At 45.3% G+C, this 20,092-nt stretch overlaps 1 protein-coding gene across 5 annotated transcripts in view; it reads right to left on the reverse strand.

Moving 5' to 3' along the window:
* Nucleotides 1-20,092, reverse strand: part of GALNT1 (polypeptide N-acetylgalactosaminyltransferase 1) — a 210,025-nt gene that overhangs the window by 41,807 nt on the left and 148,126 nt on the right. For all 5 annotated transcript variants that reach the window (XM_030551488.1, XM_030551490.1, XM_030551491.1 and 2 more), the window contains 3 exons: nucleotides 12,560-12,730; nucleotides 3,960-4,077; nucleotides 1,702-1,882 (listed from right to left, as the gene is read on the reverse strand). In XM_030551488.1, the coding sequence (XP_030407348.1) occupies nucleotides 1,702-1,882; nucleotides 3,960-4,077; nucleotides 12,560-12,730 (470 nt within the window). The remainder of the gene's footprint in view (nucleotides 1-1,701; nucleotides 1,883-3,959; nucleotides 4,078-12,559; nucleotides 12,731-20,092) is intronic.

The raw sequence follows: 20,092 nt of genomic DNA on the forward strand, positions 1-20,092 counted from the left end.
AGTGTACATATTGGTAAACTGAATATGTCCTATTTTGGGATATTTTATGAATAAGTGGACCTTTGACTGAAAGCTGCAGAAGACTGGTTAAAACAAGGAAGCAAATTTTGGATACCTGAAGCTTTCCAAAACCCCTTCATCCAACAACTAATCCTTCCCTCACTCCTTGTGACCTCCACAATACTACCTCCCTAATCCTAATCTCTTACCATAATCTCCAACAGGTCTCCTCTAGCTGGCATTCCTATTCTCTTAACTTTAGAAAAGGCTCCTACTGGCTTCCCTTTCTGTACTCACCATGCTCACATTTTTGATTAGTTCTCCAGTCTCTGCTGGGCCTTCAAGTCAACTCTCCAATTTAAATACTGTGAAAACTAATAATTGTCCATTACCATTACAGATGAACTACTTACTCCCAGATGAGTAAACTGCAAATTGAGAGTTAACTGTATGACTATGAGAACAGCTTGAATACTCAATTCTCTTGTCGTCCTACTAGCTCCAAGGCAGAAAATCACAGAAAAACAGGGACTGGACAGTGGGGTTGAGAGGAACAGATAATGGGGAACTAATTAAAGCTGATTTTATGGCCGACTGGTGCTCTTCTGGGAGCCAAGTCTGCTTCTCCCCAGGAATCCTCACCCTCAACCTTGTTGCTGATTTCTTGTGGGCCAGATCTTAGGCATCAGCGGAAGAGCTGCTATATACAGAGAAAGAAAGCAGAAAAGCTGAGGGGAATTAAGATAAGAGGGAGGAAGGAATACATTAAGAAACACGAGAAAAAGTTAAAATGTACAAAAAAATTAGAAGTGGGCTGAACACTTAGCATTAACTTCATTTAACAAAAGAAGGTCATTGACTAAAAGCATACCAGTCTACTTTATTAGAAAGTAGTTTTTCATTACAAGCAAACTGATCAAGTTTTTCCCAAGAAAATAGAAACTACTTTTACAAATAAAGCACCAGAAAATCCACTGTATGCATAACGTCAATTCAAAATATTGTAACTTTGTAAGGTTAATTTATTTTAAAAGGATTCATCTGAAAGACTGTTAAAAGGAATGTTTTCTTTGGAATTAACAGTTATTCCTTTAAGACAGGAACATAAAACATTCATAATTCTGGAGGGCCAAAGCAGTAATTTGAAGGAGATGTCTAGTTTCCACAAATATATATTTCCATACATTTACCTAAAATATAAAATTGACTGCTTTTTACCTTTTCTGATAGATGAAAGGAAATTGCTTATTTGATTAATTAGCAATGAATGTCAGCTGATCATCTGTAACCTATTCAACCTGAAGTTATAGGGAGAGAGCAGCCATGGGCCATACTTCAGGATATTATAAGATGTATTTGGACTTTTGGCTACACTTCCAGCACTCCGCTTCCACAAGTCAACTTTCCATTGCACTTTTATTTTTGTGCACTTGAAGCTCATTCTTAACTTTCACATATGCATGTAAAAAGGACTTCAGGGCACACCCACATCTGTTTGGTTAGGATAACAGAATTTTTTTTTTTCTTTTAAACAAGACCATTCCTTTAACATAAATTGTTTTAAGTGATCTTTATTTTACTGGAAGGCCTTTTCTCCACAATTACCAGCATTTTTATTTAGAAGTACTTATTTTTATTTTTTCTTTTGAAGACACACAGATCTATCTCGAATGGAATTATTTCACACCAAAAATTGCTCACCTGGGGAAATGATGTAAAAGAAATTCTTAAACTCATCCATCCAGACTTCTGCAAGTCGTCTGTTATTTTTGTTTATAATCTGTCCTGTGCCTCCTGGAAAAGTATAAGGAGTGGCTTTTCGGAACACATGTCCAACATGTGAACAGGTTACAATTTCCAAAGTGCCCCCGCACTGCCAAATCTGAAAGTTATAGAACAGTCATTGCATAATTCAAAGTGGCCACAATTAAGGCGATTTTTAAAGAGTTTTTGTATCTAATCTCTTTTCAAGCTGGAAAAAATTCTGTTGCCCAAAAGTCAAGTAAAAATGTTAGTGTCCTGCTCCCTAGAAGAGAATTTAAGGGGTGGCTGGGGGCAGACTTAGTGACATCAGGCACAACAGCACTGAGATGCCAGTCAGGGGCTGCTAGAGATGAATGGTAGTGCTCAGAGAGTGAAGCAAGAAGAGAAAAATGGAAACAGCAAAGGTGTTACTTTGTCTAAAAAGTTTCTATTCATGATGGATAAAAATAAACCTTAAAAAAATCAGATTTTTAAAAATTTTAAACTGGGTTTTTGTTTTAATGAAATACATTTTTCTTTTTTTAAAAAATAAACTTAATTAAATGTGAAATTATGACAACCTATGCTAAGACCTAAACTCATTAATATCTACTAAAATAATTTAAGTTAAATAAAATATCCAAGCAGTACACGTTTGCTGCTGAAGATTTAAAGGAAGTCAAACCACACTGAACTGGTGAAAGTAACTGGTTTAGCACCTGGAACCAGATTTTACTGAAGTGCTAAACCAGCTTTTGACAGCAATAACCTTCTCCTGATGCAGGGGACAATATTTTCTTCATTTTAAATTTATTCAACTAGTTCAGTTCAATAATTAGTTCATACAAAGTTGAGAAACATATTGGGAGTTGAAAAAGCAGGAAAGCTTGTTTTCCCTCTTCAAATCTATGAAGGAAAAAAAAAGGTGTTGAGAGGATGAAATCCGCTAGTTCTAAAATCCTGAAATACATAATGACCAGAAACAAATCAGTTCAGCTTCCTAACTACAAATAATACTTCCTTTGTTTTATAGATCAGTTTTAAACGCAAAGCATGTTTTGAGAAACTTTTTTTCTTATGCATCCAGCACAATCAAGGTAGTTTTATTTAACTAATAATTTTAAAATGCTGGATTTTGTAGATTTTTAATCTTGGTCCTAATGCAGCTTGACACAAATCACAAGTAAAAAATTAGTCTAGTAAATAAGAAATGTGTCATTCACCTTCTTCTAACCTAACAAAACAGTAAAAATTAAGAATTTGAATAAATATTAAGCTATAATTAAATAAATGTGAAGAGATATAGTACATCACCCTACTTAGCAAAGAGAAGTACCAAATTTAGATTAAAAGTTACATTTGGCTGCAAATCAACATGTTTTAATGGTTGCCAACCAATGAGAATTAACCTTTTGTAAAGAAAAAAATATACAAATGCAAAACAAGTTTAAAATTGATTATTTAGATCAGGTTTCTTGCTTGCTGATTTAAATCAATCCACCCTGTTTTTATTACTAGATTTCTCTGTAAAATGCAAGAAGATTCAGAAATTTTTGTTCTCGATAAGATTATCTGAACTTAGTCTGGAAGACCCTTTCAATTTTACTCTGAGCCCCAAAAGATAGCCTCTTAAAATTCTTGTGGATGTGTTTAACTTAGCTATGTTAGCAGTAACCCCCATTCACTCTGGCTGAAAGCAAAGAAGGGAATGATAAATGTTATTTGGTAGTCACCCAACATGGAACATATTTCAGAAATATGGACAATACTAGGTAGATCCCACAGCCATAAAAGCATGCAACCATCAAGTTGTAAATGACCAAAAGAGGGTTTATAATGGAAATACTAGCTTTTATTCGAAGGTTAAGCCACACATCACTGATGTCAGCTTAGTTTATGATGTCTCTCCAAGTAGTTACTCTAACAGAGCTTCTAAACTGGCAAATTTTAGTTGATTATTTTTCAAATGCTTATTTTTCTTTAAATGAAAATTTGATGTCCAAACATTTTTGTCTCATGGCTCTGTAGACAGCATAATTGATATTTTCCTTTACTGACAATATAGAACTTACAATGGTCTACATGAGAAATTACACAAAAATTAAGTTGCTATCTGTGCTTGGATATTAAAGGTACAAGGACTGCAAACATGTTACCATTTATACAACCTAAACTGTCCTAAGTTAAGAAGTAAAGCAAAAGGAATTGCTGCTTACCCTGAAAGAAATTTCTAGGTTTTCTCCTCCCCAAATATCCATTCCAGCATCATATGTCCCAATTTCCTGAAAATAATCCCTGTCTATTGAAAAAAGGCCTCCTGCCATTGTGGGTGTCCTGAAAGAAGACAAATATGTAAAAGTACTTTAAAGGGAGAATACTGGACATTTTGACTACACACGTAGAGAAAAGTATAAACTAAATCTTTTCTATACCATTTAAGCATCTTTCGGTTTTTTACTTAGCTTACTTTTTATCCTTTGCCTCTTTTTGTCAAATCTTTTGTTTTCTTTACTTTTATTTCATACCTGTATCTTACTGTACTGTAAAAGACGGTTACTCACCTTTGTAACTGTTGTTCTTCGAGATGTGTTGCTCATATCCATTCCAGTTAGGTGTGTGCGCTGCGCGTGCACGTTCATTGGAATATTTTTACCCTAGCAACTCCAGTGGGCCAGCAGGTCGCCCCTAGAGTGGCGCTGGCATGGCGTCTGATATATACCCCTGCCGGCCCGCCTGCTCCTCAGTTCCTTCTTGCCAGCTACTCTGACAGTGGGGAAGGAGGGCGGGTGTGGAATGGATATGAGCAACACATCTCGAAGAACAACAGTTACAAAGGTGAGTAACCGTCTTTTCTTCTCCGAGTGATTGCTCATATCCATTCCAATTAGGTGAATCCCAAGCCTTACCTAGGCGGTGGGGTCGGAGTGAGAAGTCGCAGCATGTAGCACTGTGGAGCCGAAGGCCGCGTCATCTCTGGACTGCTGGACCAGGGCATAATGGGAAGCGAAGGTATGAACGGAGGACCAGGTCGCTGCCCTACAGATCTCCTGGATGGGCACGTGGGCGAGGAAAGCTGTCGATGACGCTTGAGCCCTGGTAGAGTGCACAGTCACGTGACCCGGAGGAGTACGAGCCAAGTCATAACAGGCTCGGATACAGGATACAGTTACCCACGAGGAGATTTTTTCAGAGGAAACAGGTAACCCTTTGGAACGTTCCGCTACCGCCATAAAGAGTTGGGGGGACTTGCGGAACGGCTTGGTTCTCTCTATATAAAAGGCAAGTGCTCAACGGACCTCCAGCTAGTGAAGCTGCTGCTCCTTGCAGGACGAGTGGGGTTTTGGGAAAAAAAGACAGGGAGAAAGGTGTCCTGGTTGACATGAAAGGCTGAGACCACCTTGGGGAGAAAGGCTGGGTGCGGTCTCAGCTGGACCTTGTCCCTGTAGAACAGCGTATGGGGGGGATCTACGGTGAGAGCCCGGAGCTCCGACACCCATCTGGCTTAGGTGATGGCCACCAGGAAGGCAGTCTTCCAGGAGAGATAAGAGCAGGGAGCAAGTTGCTAATGGCTCAAAGGAAGGGGACATGAGCCGGGTGAGAACTAGGTTCAGGTCCCAGGTAGGGGTAGGGCGTTGAACCTGGGGGTAGAGACGCTCCAAGCCTTTAAGGAATCTCGTCCCCACAGGGTGAGAGAACCCCGAGCGGCCATCCTCCCCTGGGTAAAAGGTGAAGATGGCTGCCAGGTGAACCCGAAGAGATGATATCGCCAGGCCCTGCTCCTTAAGGGACCAGATGTAGTCTAAGATAATGGCAATGGAGACCTCAGTGGGAAGGAAACTGCGTTCCGCACACCAGCAGGTGAAGCGCTTCCATTTTGCTGAATAAGTCGCTCTAGTGGAAGGCTTCCTGCTGCCCAGGAGCACCTGCCTCACTGGGGTAGAGCAACGGAGTTCGGATTGGGTCAGCCACTCAGGAGCCACGCCGTGAGTGGCAGTGATTGCAGGTCTGGGTGACGTAGCCTGCCGTGGTCCTGGGTGATCAGGTCCAGGTGAAGGGGCAGGGGAACAGGGTCGGTTAGAGACAGGTCCAGCAACATGGAGTACCAATGTTGCCTGGGCCATGCTGGAGCTATAATGATCAAGCGGGCCCTGTCCCTGCACGCCTTCAGAAGGACCTTGTGGACGAGCGGGAACGGAGGGAATGCGTAGAACAGATGCGTTGTCCAGGGGATAAGGAAGGCATCTGCTACCAAACCGAGTTCCCGGCCTTGAAAGGAGCAGAACATCTGGCATTTCCTGTTCCCTCGGGAAGCGAAGAGGTCCATCCGGGGACATCCCCACCTCTGAAAGAGCGAAAGGGCAACATCCGGGGGAAGTGACCACTTGTGGGAAAGGAAGGATCTGCTCAGATGATCCGCCAGCGTGTTCCGAACCCCGGGAAGGAAGGATGCGATGAGGTGAATGGAGTGGGCTATGCAGAGGTCCCAGAGCCTCACGGTCTCCTGACACAGGGCAGAAGACTTGTTGATATAATACATGGTTGTTGTATTGTCAGTGAATATCGAGACACAGTGACCTTGAAGTTGATGATGGAATGTTTGGCAAGCAAGGCGGACTGCCCTCAGTTCCCGTATGTTGATGTGGAGGGCTAGTTCGTGAGGTGACCACCAACCTTGTGTCCGTAGGGTTCCGAGATGGGCCCCTCAACCTAGGTCTGAGGCATCTGTTGTCAGGGACACCGAAGGCTGCGGTGGATGGAACGGCATCCCTGCACATACCACGGACTGGTCCAGCCACCACCTCAGGGAACCTAATATGTCCTGGGGAACGGTAACAACAGTGTCCAGAAGGTGGCATGCTGGACGGTACTGACTGATGAGCCAGGACTGGAGGGGCCTCATGCGAAGCCACGCATATCGGGTGACAAACGTGCAAGCCGCCATGTGGCCCAATAGTTAGGCACGTGCGTATGGAGGTCAAAGGTGATGTCTGCAGTCGTCATATAATGGCCGTCAAGGTCTGGAACCTTGATAGAGGAAGAACGGCTCTGGCCAGAGTCGAGTCCAGAAGGGCTCCGATAAACTCTATCCTCTGAGTGGGGAATAGTGTTGACTTTTCTATACTGAGGATGAGGCCCAAGTTCTCAAAGAGACTGCTGACCATGCGAACGTGGCTGAGGACTTGTGCCTCTGATGACCCCCGAATCAGCCAGTCGTCGAGGTACGGAAATACATGTATGCGGCTGCGACGGAGGTGGGCGACGGCTATAGCCATACATTTGGTGAACACCCTCGGGGTTGTGGAAAGGCCGAATGGGAGGACCGCGAATTGATAGCGGCAGCGGTTGATCACGAACCAAAGGAACTGTCTGTGCGGCGGGAAGATGGTTATATGAAAGTATGCATCTTGCATGTCGAGGGCGACGTACCAGTCTCCAGGATCCAAAGATGGGATAATGGTCCCCAAGGATACCATACGGAACTTCAACTTCACGACGTATCTGTTGAGTTCGCGCAGGTCGAGGATAGGCCTGAGGCCTCCCTTGGCTTTGGGGATCAGAAAGTAACGGGAGTAAAACCCCTTGCCCCGCTTGGCTTCAGGAACCTTCTCTATGGCTCCTTTATCGAGGAGCCTCCGCACCTCCTGAAGGAGGAGTTGCTTGTGAGAGGGGTCCCTGAAGAGGGACGAAGGAGAGGGGCGGGAGGGAGGGAGCGAAACAAATTGCAGATGGTATCCGGCTTGTAATGTGTGTAAGACCCAACAGTCTGATGTCAGTCGGGACCACGCCGGGAGGAAAAAAGACGGTTGGAGAAGGGAGGGGATGGATCCGGGAGGGAAATTGGTGCAGCGCCCTCATGCGCACCTTCAAAATGAAGGCTTTGGGCCAGAGGGAGCCTTGGAGGAGCTCTGGTTTTGCCCCCCTTGGTTGCCCGATTGTCTACACCGGCCGTTCCTACTTCGATGTCTGGCGAAGTCCTGCCTCTGGCGGGGTTGAGGGTAGGGCCGGCGTGGCTGTTGAGGCCGGAAGGGTCTGCGCTGGGTGACTGGCGTATGCATCCCCAAGGAGCGCATAATGACCCTATTGTCTTTAAGGCTTTGCAGCCTGGGGTCAGTCTTGTCCGAAAACAGGCCCTGGCCTTCAAACGGGAGGTCCTGTATGGTGTACTGGAGTTCTGGAGGAAGGCCAGAGACCTGTAGCCAGGAAATCCGGCACATGGTCACGCCAGAAGCCAGGGTCCTGGCAGCCGAATCTGCGGCGTCGAGAGATGCTTGCAGGGAAGTTCGTGCCACTTTCTTGTCCTCGTCAAGGATCACCGCAAATTCCTGACGTGCATCTTGTGGAAGCAACTCCTTCAATTTGTCCGCTGCCGCTCAGGTGTTGTAAGTGTAGCGGCTAAGGAGATCTTATTGATTGGACACCCGCAGTTGGAGAGCGCCCGCAGAATAGACCTTTCGGCCAAGCAGGTTCATGTGCCTCGCTTCTTTAGACTTCGGTGCCGGGGCCTGTTGGCCGTGACGCTCCCTCTCGTTCACCGATTGTACGATGATGGAGCACGGGGGCAGGTGAACAAAGAGATACTCGTATCCTTTCGAGGGCACCATGTATTTGCGTTCCACGCTGCGTGGGGAACTGATGCCGGCAACTGCCAGATGGTAGTGGCATTGGCCTGAATGGTCCGGATGAAGGGAAGGGCGACATGAGTGGGAGCATCTGCAATATGCTCACCACCTGATCCTCAATTTCGGAGACCTCCTCGGCCTGTAAATTCATGTTTTGCGCCACGCGCCGGAGGAGGTCCTGATGCGCTCTGAGGTCGAGCAGAGGAGGGCTGGTGGATGTTGTTCCAGCCACTGCCTCATCCGGGGAGGATGATGAGGAGACCCCCGGCAGGAGCGGATCTGCAGGATGCTCCGTCTGGAGCAATGTTTCTGGCTCTGGAGGGAGATCAGGATCGCGCTGGTGACACAATCCCTCCTCTGCAGGGGACTGGTGAGTATGAGACAGACAATGTGGCCTCCGGAGCCCTGTGCTCCGATGTTGTTGGACGCAGGGGAACCTGCTGCGGCCCTTGGGCTTGATGATATGCCCAGGGGGTCCAGAAGCCCCACTGCTGCGGTCCATGCTCCTGCGGAGGGGGATCCTGGAAGAGAGCAGCAGGCCTGTCAGTGTCCATAGTGTAGGCGCTGTCTGTTTGAGAGGAGACAGACGGCTGTCGGGATGGCCAGGGTGGAGCTGAACGGGACTGATATGGGTCCCTCGGTCTAGACGATGGAGACCTCCTCGGTGCCGGGGACCGGTGCCGGGAGTCATATCGGTGCCAGGATCGAGATCGGGACCTACCACCAGCGCGGTGCTGGGAGGTCGACCGGGATGTCGAACGCTGATGATGGGAGCGGCTCCTGGAATCTCGGTGCCGGTAGTGGTGGCTCGAGCCCGAGCGGTACCGGGAGTATCAGGACAGCCGTGAAGAGGACCAGCACCGCGAGTACGACCGGTACCGCCGCAGAGAGCAGTGCTGGGACTGCGAGCGGCATCCTGATCGAGATCGTCCACGGTGCCGGGATCTTGATGGGGATCGGTGCCGGCTCAGTGAAACCGGAGATGGAGCTCGCATGGCCGCAGGCTTGCCTTTTGACTGCAGAACCCGCACCGGAGGCACTGGAGGTTGAGGTAGCGTAGGCTCAGTCAATGCAATCAGGTCCCGAGCCGAAGCAAATGTCTCCAGCATCGAGGGAACCATTAGCTCGACCCCGGATCTTATGGGGGAGCTGTGAGGGACCTGACTCGACGGACCTCCCAGGCCCGGAGTCGATGGAATCCCTGGCATCGGTGCCATGGCAGTAGATGGTGCCGGACGCTCCGTCCGCATCTGCTTGGCTGGAGTGGCAGACGTCGAAGGCCTTGATTCGGGGCCCGGTGACGGGGAGGGCCGGTGCCGCAGCGTTTTCCCGGTGCTGGAGCAGTCTGGTGCCGGAGCAGAGCCGGCGCTCGACGTCGAGGCTAGAGGGTTAAGTACTGCTTCCATTAAGAGGGTCTTTAAGCACTGATCCCTCTCCTTTTTTGTTCTTGGCTTAAATGCCTTTCAAATGCAGCACTTCTCAGAGGTATGCGATTCCCCAAGGCACTTCAAGCAGGTGTCATGGGGATCGCTCGTTGGCATCGGCTTCTTGCAGGCTGAGCACTGTTTGAACCCTGGCGAAACGGGCATGAGCCCGGCACCGAGTGCGGGGGAAGGCTAGAGCCCAAGCCTGCTAACTATATACAACAAGTACTACAACTAACAACTAATATTATAAACTCTAACTACAACTATAACTATATACAACTATTAGAACAATGAGACAATGGAGAGCTAGGGACGTGGAGGACAGCTATGCCGCGCCTCACAGTTCCAATGACCGACACAGCGGTAAGAAGGAACTGAGAAGCGGGCGGGCCGGCAGGGGTATATATCAGGCTCCATGCCAGCGTCACTCTAGGGGGCGACCTGCCAGCCCACCGGAGTTGCTAGGGTAAAAATCTTCCGACGAACGTGTACGCACAGCACGCACACCTAACTGGAATGGATATGAGTAATCACTCAAAGAAGAACTAAACCATTTCCTGGAGGACTAGATAGCCTATGTGATTCATAGTGTGATATAAAGCTTTTCACATCCACATCAACTGTTCAAGAACCTCTCAGTCTGCTCCGACTGAAAGCTGTTGCCAACAAATCGTCTAGTGGCCTGTGGAACTCGGTCAGCATTTTTAATCTACTGGTAGTTCTAGTCAATAAGTGTCCACCTGATATCTGAATTAGCGCTATGTTGGTGAGTCTCAGCAAAAGGAACTTAATGGGTCCAGTGCTAACATCTGTCTTTCCTCCCTAAAACTACTCTTTGTAGGTCAGGACAGAGGAAGTAGATGGTAGGCTGCTAATGGCCATGGGACAGATAGAAATCGTCCATCTCCAAAGCTGGTACCTTACAAAAGGTATTCATTTCTAAAGAAAACGTTTTTTCTTCAGACCATTCTTCAAGAAGAAAGCATCACAGTCCAAGTACTGTTGGCCATGCTTATTTTCAATATATTACATTGTTCACAGAAACACTAATCAGGGATACATATAGAGCTTCATTACAACCCCCTTTTCAGCTACTACAAAGTTTCTCAAAAATGTGCTAGCTATTTCCTAATTAACTTGCAAAATCTCCTAAACTTAATGTACTTAGCTTTTTAACGACAATCAGTGTTCTTATCTCATGTGTATGTAGGGTACTTTGACTACATTAAATTGACAGTATTCTTTCATGCTTTTAGCATATTAAATATATATAAAAGCATGGAAGAACACTGTCAACTGAATGTATAAAGGTCTTCTATCAGTAATTTCATTTATTCAGAAATGGTTTCAACTAATTTTTTACAAATGGCAATTGTGAACCTGCAGTTAAGTATAGGTGCAATAAACTTAGCAAGCAATTGCATGCAAAACAAATAGTTCGGTCACAACACTTATATAGATAACTAAAATAATATCAAGCCCTGGAAAGGAGCTCTTAAGTTTCTGAATCTTTGTAATGGAACAGAAGATAACAGCTACCTCCATATATTTATTGTTAGTAATATCTGACATGTTTTAATTCAAAATGAAGCCACTGATTGTAAAAATACAAGTAGATACTACAAGGGTAAATATTACACAGGCAAGACTGTGAGAGCTACAGACAACCTGAGTGTATTCATGTTTAATTTAAACGACTCAAATCAATCAGCCCCCCCATCTAAATAAAAAGAGATCTCATTACAAATAAAATCAATGTCTAACTGTCACATCACTGAATCATAAACGTTTCCTCTCCTAGAATAAAAGATAGATTAAAAAAAAGGCAAACATCAATAAAAATTTGTACATTATTTGTGAAGTATGTGGGAACCTTGTGTTTATTTAAGCTCTCCGGTAATTAAACTGATAAATCATTAGGTATACTTTAAAATAAAGTTATAAGAAATCTGTTTTTTCCTTCACTATTAGTTTAATCTAAAAACATATTTAGCAGCAAGATCTCATCACAGTACAGCCTTCATACTAGATAATGTTTTCACCTCTCTTAGTCAAAAGGCCGAGAAGCATGTCAAACTGTTGATAAATCATACCTTGCTAATTATTGGTACAGTAGAACCTCAAAAGACACGAACACCAGAGTTATGGACTGACTGGTCAACCAGACACCATATGAAACTGGAAGTAACCAATCAGCCAGCAGCAGACACAAAAAATAAATAATAATAATAAAAAGAAGCAGCAAATACTGTAGTGCCTGTATTGTTTCTTAAAGGTGGGCACATCTGGGCTGCCTGTCTCAACCCCCACCCCCACCCTCACCCCCACTCATGGGGCACCCCCACTTACACCTAAGAAGTGAAGATGCTGAGATTGACAGGCAAAGCTATCAGCCACTGCTGCCAGACCACGGCAGCCAGAGCAGATGCAGCACTGGGGTCTGCGCTGCTTTCCTGTAGGCTGTGGGTGCTGTTTTCACTGCTGCCGCCAGGAGGGGGACATGCTGCTTTCACGTCCCCTCTAACTCCAGCCGCGAAGGGGACACAAGCTTGCCTGGGCCAAGGAAAGAAGCTGTTCTACAAGGAAGCTGCCTAGCTGCCTCTGGAATCTGGTGTTTTGTTCAGAGTTACGAACAACCTCCATTCCCAAAGTGTCCCTAACTCTGAGGTTCTACAGTATGTAAAAACTAATCTGGAAAGGAGACCACAAAATAATAATGAACCATTTTAGGTATCTGATAATTAAACTAATACAATCAATTCCCCTTACCTGACAGGAAGGGTCCGATCACCTTTCCTTCGGTCCATTTCTCTCTGAGGAACAGGGTACCAGCGGAAATTCAACTTCCAGTTGAATCCACCATAGGTCATATCAGAGCCTGCCATATATTCAAAGGTGTCATCACTGATTACATCAATGATAGGACACACTACTGTTCTCCTAAAGAGAGAAGTGACAAAACTTATTAGAAAAAAATGACCAATAGCTGTGTCTTTTGTCTCTTATCTACTGTAGAGAACAAGCATTTCCTCAAACTTACAGCAAACATGAAGCCTTTAGCTGTCAGGAGGCATAGGCATTTTACTAAATTAAAAGAGTGTTTATGTCATAACATTTTCCCAGATTTGGACCTTAGCATCCAAAATATGGGTGTTAGCATGAAAACCTCCAAGCTTAGTTACCAGCTTGGACCTGGTAAAGCTACCACCACCCAAAAAATTAGAGTGTTTTGGGGCACTCTGGTCCCCCCAAAACCTTCCCTGGGGACCCCAAGACCTCACCTACATCACTTCCAGAGAGACCAAGCCCAAGTCCCCAGTCTGAGGAAGAACTGGTGACCCCAGCCTCAAGGGAACAGTTCCAGACTGAGCAGGAAGCAGATGACAGCCTTCAGAAAGCTTGGGCGGTGGCACGGAGCACCCCACCGCCTCTCAGCTCTTCTAATCGATCCCGGTTCGTTACAGACCAAGGACTTTTATACAAGGAGATTCTTTCTGGTGGACACCGGGAAGCATGGCAGCCGCAAAAACAGTTGGTGGTTCCAACTAAGTACCGGGGGAAGCTCTTAAGCTTAGCCCATGATCATCCCAGTGGCCATGCTGGGGTGAACAGAACCAAGGACTGGTTGGGGAAGTCCTTCTGCTGGGAGGGGATGGGCAAGGACATTGCCAAGTATGTCCGGTCTTGTGAGGTATGCCAAAGAGTGGGAAAGCCCCAAGACCAGGTCAAGGCCCCTCTCCAGGCCACTCCCCATAATTGAGGTCCCATTTCAGCGAGTAGCTGTGGACATTTTGGGCCCTTTCCCAAAAAAGATGCCCAGAGGAAAGCAGTACGTACTGACTTTAGTGGACTTTGCTACCCGATGGCCGGAAGCAGTAGCTCTAGGCAGCACGAGGGCTAACACTGTGTGCCTGGCCCTAACAGACATTTTTGCTAGGGTAGGTTGGCCCTCCGACATCCTTACAGATTCAGGATCTAATTTCCTGGCAGGGACCATGCAAAAACTGTGGGAAACTCATGGGGTGAACCACTTGGTTGCCACCCCGTACCACCATCAAACCAATGGCCTGGTGGAAAGGTTTAATGGAACTTTAGGGGCCATGATACGTAAATTTGTCAACGAACACTCCAATAATTGGGACCTAGTGTTGCAGCAGTTGCTGTTTGCCTACAGGGCTGTACCACATCCCAGTTTAGGGTTTTCACCATTTGAACTTGTGTATGGTCACGAGGTTAAGGGGCCATTACAGTTGGTGAAGCAGCAATGGGAGGGGTTTTCGCCTTCCCCAGGAACTAACATTCTGGACTTTGTAAGCAACCTACAAAGCACCCTCCGACACTCTTTAGCCCTTGCTAAAGAGAACCTAAAGGATGCTCAGGAAGAGCAAAAGGCCTGGTATGACAAACATACCAGAGAACGTTCCTTCAAGGTAGGAGACCAGGTTATGGTCTTGAAGGCGCAACAGGCCCATAAGATGGAAGCATCATGGGAAGGGCCATTCACGGTCCAAGAGCGCCTGGGAACTGTGAACTACCTGATAGCATTTCCCAATTCCTCACTAAAGCCCAGAGTGTACCATGTTAATTCTCTCAAGCCTTTCTATTCCAGACATTTACAGGTTTGTCAGTTTACAGTCCAGGGAGATGATGCTGAGTGGCCTGAAGGTGTCTACTACAAAGGGAAAAAAAAGACGGTGGCGTGGAAGAGGTGAACCTCTCAACCACCCTGGAACATCTGCAGCGGCGACAAATCAAGGAGCTGTGCACTAGCTTCGCCCCATTGTTCTCAGCCACCCCAGGACAGACTGAACGGGCATACCATTCCATTGACACAAGTAATGCTCATCCCATTAGAACCCCACCTTACGGGGTGTCTCCTCATGCCCAAGCTACTATAGAACGGGAGATCCAGAACATGCTACAGATGGGTATAATACGCTCATCTACCAGTGCATGGGCATCTCCAGTGGTTCTGGTACCCAAACCAGATGGGGAAATACGCTTTTGCGTGGACTATCGTAAGCTAAATGTGGTAACTCGTCCAGACAACTATCCAATGCCACGCACCGATGAGCTATTGGAGAAGTTGGGACGTGCCCAGTTCATCTCTACAATAGACTTAACCAAGGGGTACTGGCAAGTACCGCTAGATGAACCTGCCAAGCAAAGGTCAGCATTCGTCACCCATGCGGGGGTGTATGAATTTAATGTCCTTCCTTTCGGCCTTCGAAACGCACCCGCCACCTTCCAGAGGCTGGTAGATGGTCTACTAGCTGGACTGGGAGAATATGCAGTTGTCTACCTCGATGATGTGGCCATTTTTTCAGACTCCTGGCCCGAACACCTACTGCACCTGGAAAAGATCTTTGAGCGCATCAGGCAGGCTGGACTAACTGTTAAGGCCAAAAAGTGTCAAATAGGCCAAAACAGAGTAACTTACCTGGGACACTAGGTGGGTCGAGGAACCATAAACCCCCTAGAGGCCAAGATGGATGCTATCCAAAAGTGGCCTGTCCCAAAGTCAAAGAAACAGGTTCAATCCTTCTTAGGCTTGGCCGGGTACTACAGGCGATTTGTACCACACTACAGCCAAATCGCTGCCCCACTGACCGACCTGACCAAAAAGACCCAGCCAAATGCAGTTAAGTGGACTGAGGAGTGTCAAAAGGCCTTTACCCAACTTAAGGCAATGCTCATGTCTGACCCTGTGCTCAGGGCCCCAGACTTTGACAAGCCATTCCTAGTAACCATGGATGCATCTGAGCGTGGTATAGGAGCAGTTCTCATGCAGGAAGCAACGGATCACAACTTCCATCCTGTTGTGTTTCTCAGCAAGAAACTGTGAGGGGGAAAGTCACTGGTCAGTCAGTGAAAAGGAATGCTATGCCATTGTGTACGCCCTGGAAAAGCTACGCCCATATGTTTGGGGACGGTGGTTCCAGCTACAAACTGACCATGCTGCGCTAAAGTGGCTTCATACTGCCAAGGGGAACAACAAGAAACTTCTTCGTTGGAGTTTAGCTCTCCAAGATTTTGATTTTGAAATTCAGCACATTTCAGGAGCTTCTAACAAAGTAGCTGATGCACTCTCCTGTGAAAGTTTCCCAGAATCCAGTAGTTAAAAAGTGTTCTTTAAATGTAAAAGTCTGTTAGTTATATACTTAGTGGTATATGTAAAGGTGCATGTGTTGTATAAATCTGTTTATTTTAAAGTTCTAGGAGGAAATCGCCGCCAGTAAGGTTACCCGCTGTCTGCAATTTGGGGGGCATGTCATAAACAGATAGCTAAGGGTTAATGTCTCTTTCATCTGGAAAGAAGTAACCTGAAACACCTGACCAGAGGACCAATCAGGAAACAAGACTTTTTCAAATCTGGGTGGAGGGAAGTTTTGGGTGTGAGTTCTTTGTTCTTTGTCTTGTGTCTGTCCCTCTCGGCTATGGGAAGGATTTTTCTGTCTCCTGCTTCCTAATCTTCTGTTTCCAAGTTGTGAGTACAAAGAAAAAAAACAATTAGTGTCCAAAATATGGGTGTTAGCATGAAAACCTCCAAGCTTAGTTACCAGGTTACTCCTTTCCAGGTGAAAGAGACATTAACCCTTAGCTATCTGTTTATGACAGTTTACCATTCCATTTGTAATGGTATTTGCCTACCAGGGAGAGTGCACATTTGTCCTGTTTTTGGTAATGGCTTAATTTTTATTTATACTACTACATTTACTTAACACTAACAGTGCTTTACATTTTCAAAGAACTATATAAACATTAACTAATCATTCCTCTAAACACGCCTAGTGTAATCAATAACGAGTAATTATCTTCATCCTGCACATAAGAAAACTGAGGCATAAAGTGATAATGACTTTCCAATGCCACACAGTGATCCAGGATTATAGGAATTTTCGGTCCAGGATTATAAGAATTTTCGGTCCCTAGATGTATGCTCAAGATATCTTACATGTTCTGAAGTAAAATTTTGTCTTTGCTCTGGGGGGACTACTCAGATAACATCGACAAATGGATGTAACGAAGCAACTCTGTTTAACAAATACAATGATGTCATGTAGAGATCTCCAACAGGAAGAAGTCATTTGTCCTTTGTCTTATTCTTTAGAAGGTGAATTCTCAGATAGTAATCAGCTTAACAATCTTGGAAATGCTTTTTGACAACTCTGTGGCCACATCCCCTTTCTTGGAAAGTCACATATCAAGATATGACTCAAAGGTGCAACTTGCACAACCTGCACCAGTATTTAGGACAGAAGGGACCACTAGATAATCTAGTGCAATGGTGGGCAACCTGCGGCCCCGTCAGGGTAATCCGCTGGCAGTCCGCCAGTTTGTATATATTTGCATGGCTGCCTGCAGATCCCAGTGGCTGTGGTTCACCATTCCCGGCCAATGGGAACTGCGGGAAGCGGTGCAGGCTGCAGGAACGTGCTTGCTGCCGCTTCCCGCAGCTCCCATTGGCTGGGAATGGAGAATCACAGCCACTGGGAGCTGCAGGCAGTCGTGTAAATGTAAACCAACTGTCTGGCAGCTTGCCAGCAGATTACTCTGATGGGCTGCATGCGACCCGTGGGCCGCAGGTTGCCCATAACTGATCTAGTCTGAACTCCTGTATATCACAGGCCACAACATCACACAACACTCACACACTAAACTCAACAATGGAAATGAGATCAAAGTATTATAATGCACAACATACTAGATTATTTTGTGACAGGCAGAAAACAGAAGGGATGGACGTGCGACAGTGCCCAATGCCCCCACAACGGCAAATAAATGATTAAGTGAGATATCCTGATTATCTTAGCAAGAGGCCCAAACACACATACTGCAGAGGAAGACAAAAAACCTCAGTGTCTCTGCAAATCTGATCTGGGGGAAAACTCCTTCCCAACCTCTCATATGGTAATCAGTTAGACCAGGGGTCGGCAACCTTTCAGAAGTAGTGTGCCAAGTCTTCATTTATTCACTCTGATTTAATGTTTCATGTGCCAGTAACACATTCTGAAGTTTTTAGAAGATCTCTTTCTATGAATAAATCATATATAACTAAACTATTGTTGTATGTAAAGTAAATAAGGTTTCAAAAGATGTCTAAGAAGCTTCATTTAAAGTTAAATTAAAATGCAGAGCCCCCTAGACCGCTGGCCAGGACCCCGGGCAGTGTGAGTGCCACTGAAAATCAGCTCATGTGCTACCTTGGGCAAGCGTGCCATAGGTTGCCTACCCCTGAGTTAGACCCTAAGGAAGGGGTAGGCAACCTATGGCACGCGTGCAAAAGGCAGCATGTGAGCTGATTTTCAGTGGCACTCACACTGCCTGGGTCCTGGCCACCGGTCTGGGGGGCTCTGCATTTTAATTTAACTTTAAATGAAGCTTCTTAGACATTTAAAAAACCTTATTTACTTTACATACAACAATAGTTTAGCTGTATATGATAGACTTATAGAAAGGGACCATCTAAGAACATTAAAATGTATTACTGGCATACAAAACCTTAAATTAGAGTGAATACATGAAGACTTGGCACTAAGGACATAAGCAAAAACCAACCAGCCAAGCACCTGACAGAGAGAATGATTAGCCAACTCTGGTTACTGTCTCATTTCTAGCCGTAGCCATCCTAGTGCTTCAGAAGAAGATAAAAAACCTCCCAGAATACACTGGAACGGGAAAAAAAAAAATCCCTTCCTGACCTGACAGTGGCCAGCTGAAATCCTGACACATAAGCCTTAGGAACTTAAGACACAAACCGGAAGAGAGCTGCAGGGCTGTTGAGCCCTGTCCCCTAGCATTCCAAGCAACCCCATCATACAACTGCACTCCTAAGTTTGCCCACCTCTCTTAAAACTAAGTAAGTTGTCTGCCCCCACAACTTTTATTAAGATGCTGTTCCAGAATGTTACCTCACTGACTGTTAAAAAGCTTTTAATTTTCACCCTGGATTTGTTCATGGCAAGTTTATAGTCAGTTGTTCTGGTCTTATTTTACAGTATAGTACCCATTCACAGATGATAGCTTAAATATAGCCTACATACATATACACACACACACACATACATACACACATACACGAAAGCATCATGAGAACCCAAAATAATGGAACTAAGTTTTTGAAACTAGTTGGTTTATCATGAGTTCAAGGCTCTGATGATTCTTTACGGTAAATATGTGTATTAGGTAATTTTAGATTTCCCTGCTATATTTGCTATGTGAAAGTGTTTTTTTTTTTTTTAAAGATATTAACGAACAAGATGACAACACCCGATGATTCGAAAGATTACGCTACGTTTGGTAACTAGTCTAGACTAGCAAACTATATTATGAAATAGTACCAGATCTGAAACAAGACAATGCTAACCTTTTCTTACTATTCCTTTAATATGTATATTCTTTTAAGGCTAATATTTTGATTAAAAACCTGGCCCTCCTCTCAATTCCAAACTATACCTCCAGAACTATGAAGTATAACTTCAACATTTTAATTACCATTCAAAATGTTGAGCTTTGATTGGAGAGCTGTCATAACATACAGAAGTATAATAGTGAATTGTGCTTACAACTTTAGTTCTCAAACTAAATTGTTTTCAGCAATGTCTAGGGTAAACTCTATTGTGTGAACAAGAACATTAAAACTTCCCCCTGCAATTATACCAGTGGACCACAACCCTAACATGTAACACTTCAACAGCTCCTTTATTTCGCATACACCAAGCAGAAACTGACAATTAGTAGTTAATGAATTTCAGCCAGGCAAAGACCAATACCAACATCTTGCTCCTATAGATACCTACACCAATTGCGCAAAAAATAATAATAATGAAAAAAAATTGAACTCTCCCTCACTTATGTTTTTTGTAGGTTGTGACCAGAATGATCTTTTAAGAACTTCCCTACAGGCTGTTCTTCCAGATGGGCGAGCAGGTGGGCCAGGCTGCAGGTGAAGGAGCTCCAGCACACTGCTCTCAGTTTTATTATGTTTCACTAGAATGGGTGAGTATTTAACTCAGGGCGTCTCTACACTTAGGGCTGGTCCAGACTGGGGGGGGGAAATCGATCTTAGATACGCAACTTCAGCTACGTGAATAACGTAGCTGAAGTCGAATATCTAAGATCGGATTACTCACCCGTCCAGACAGCGCGGGATCGATGTTCGCGGCTCTCCGTGTCGATTCCGGAACTCCGTTGGGGTTGATGGAGTTCCAGAATCGATATAAGCGTGCCCGGGGATCGATATATCGTGTCTAGATTAGACACGATGTATCGATCCCCGAGCAATCGATTTTAACCCGCCGA

The sequence above is a fragment of the Gopherus evgoodei genome, chromosome 2 (genome assembly GCF_007399415.2).
Source record: "Gopherus evgoodei ecotype Sinaloan lineage chromosome 2, rGopEvg1_v1.p, whole genome shotgun sequence".
In the NCBI taxonomy this organism is placed as follows: Eukaryota; Metazoa; Chordata; order Testudines; family Testudinidae; genus Gopherus; species Gopherus evgoodei.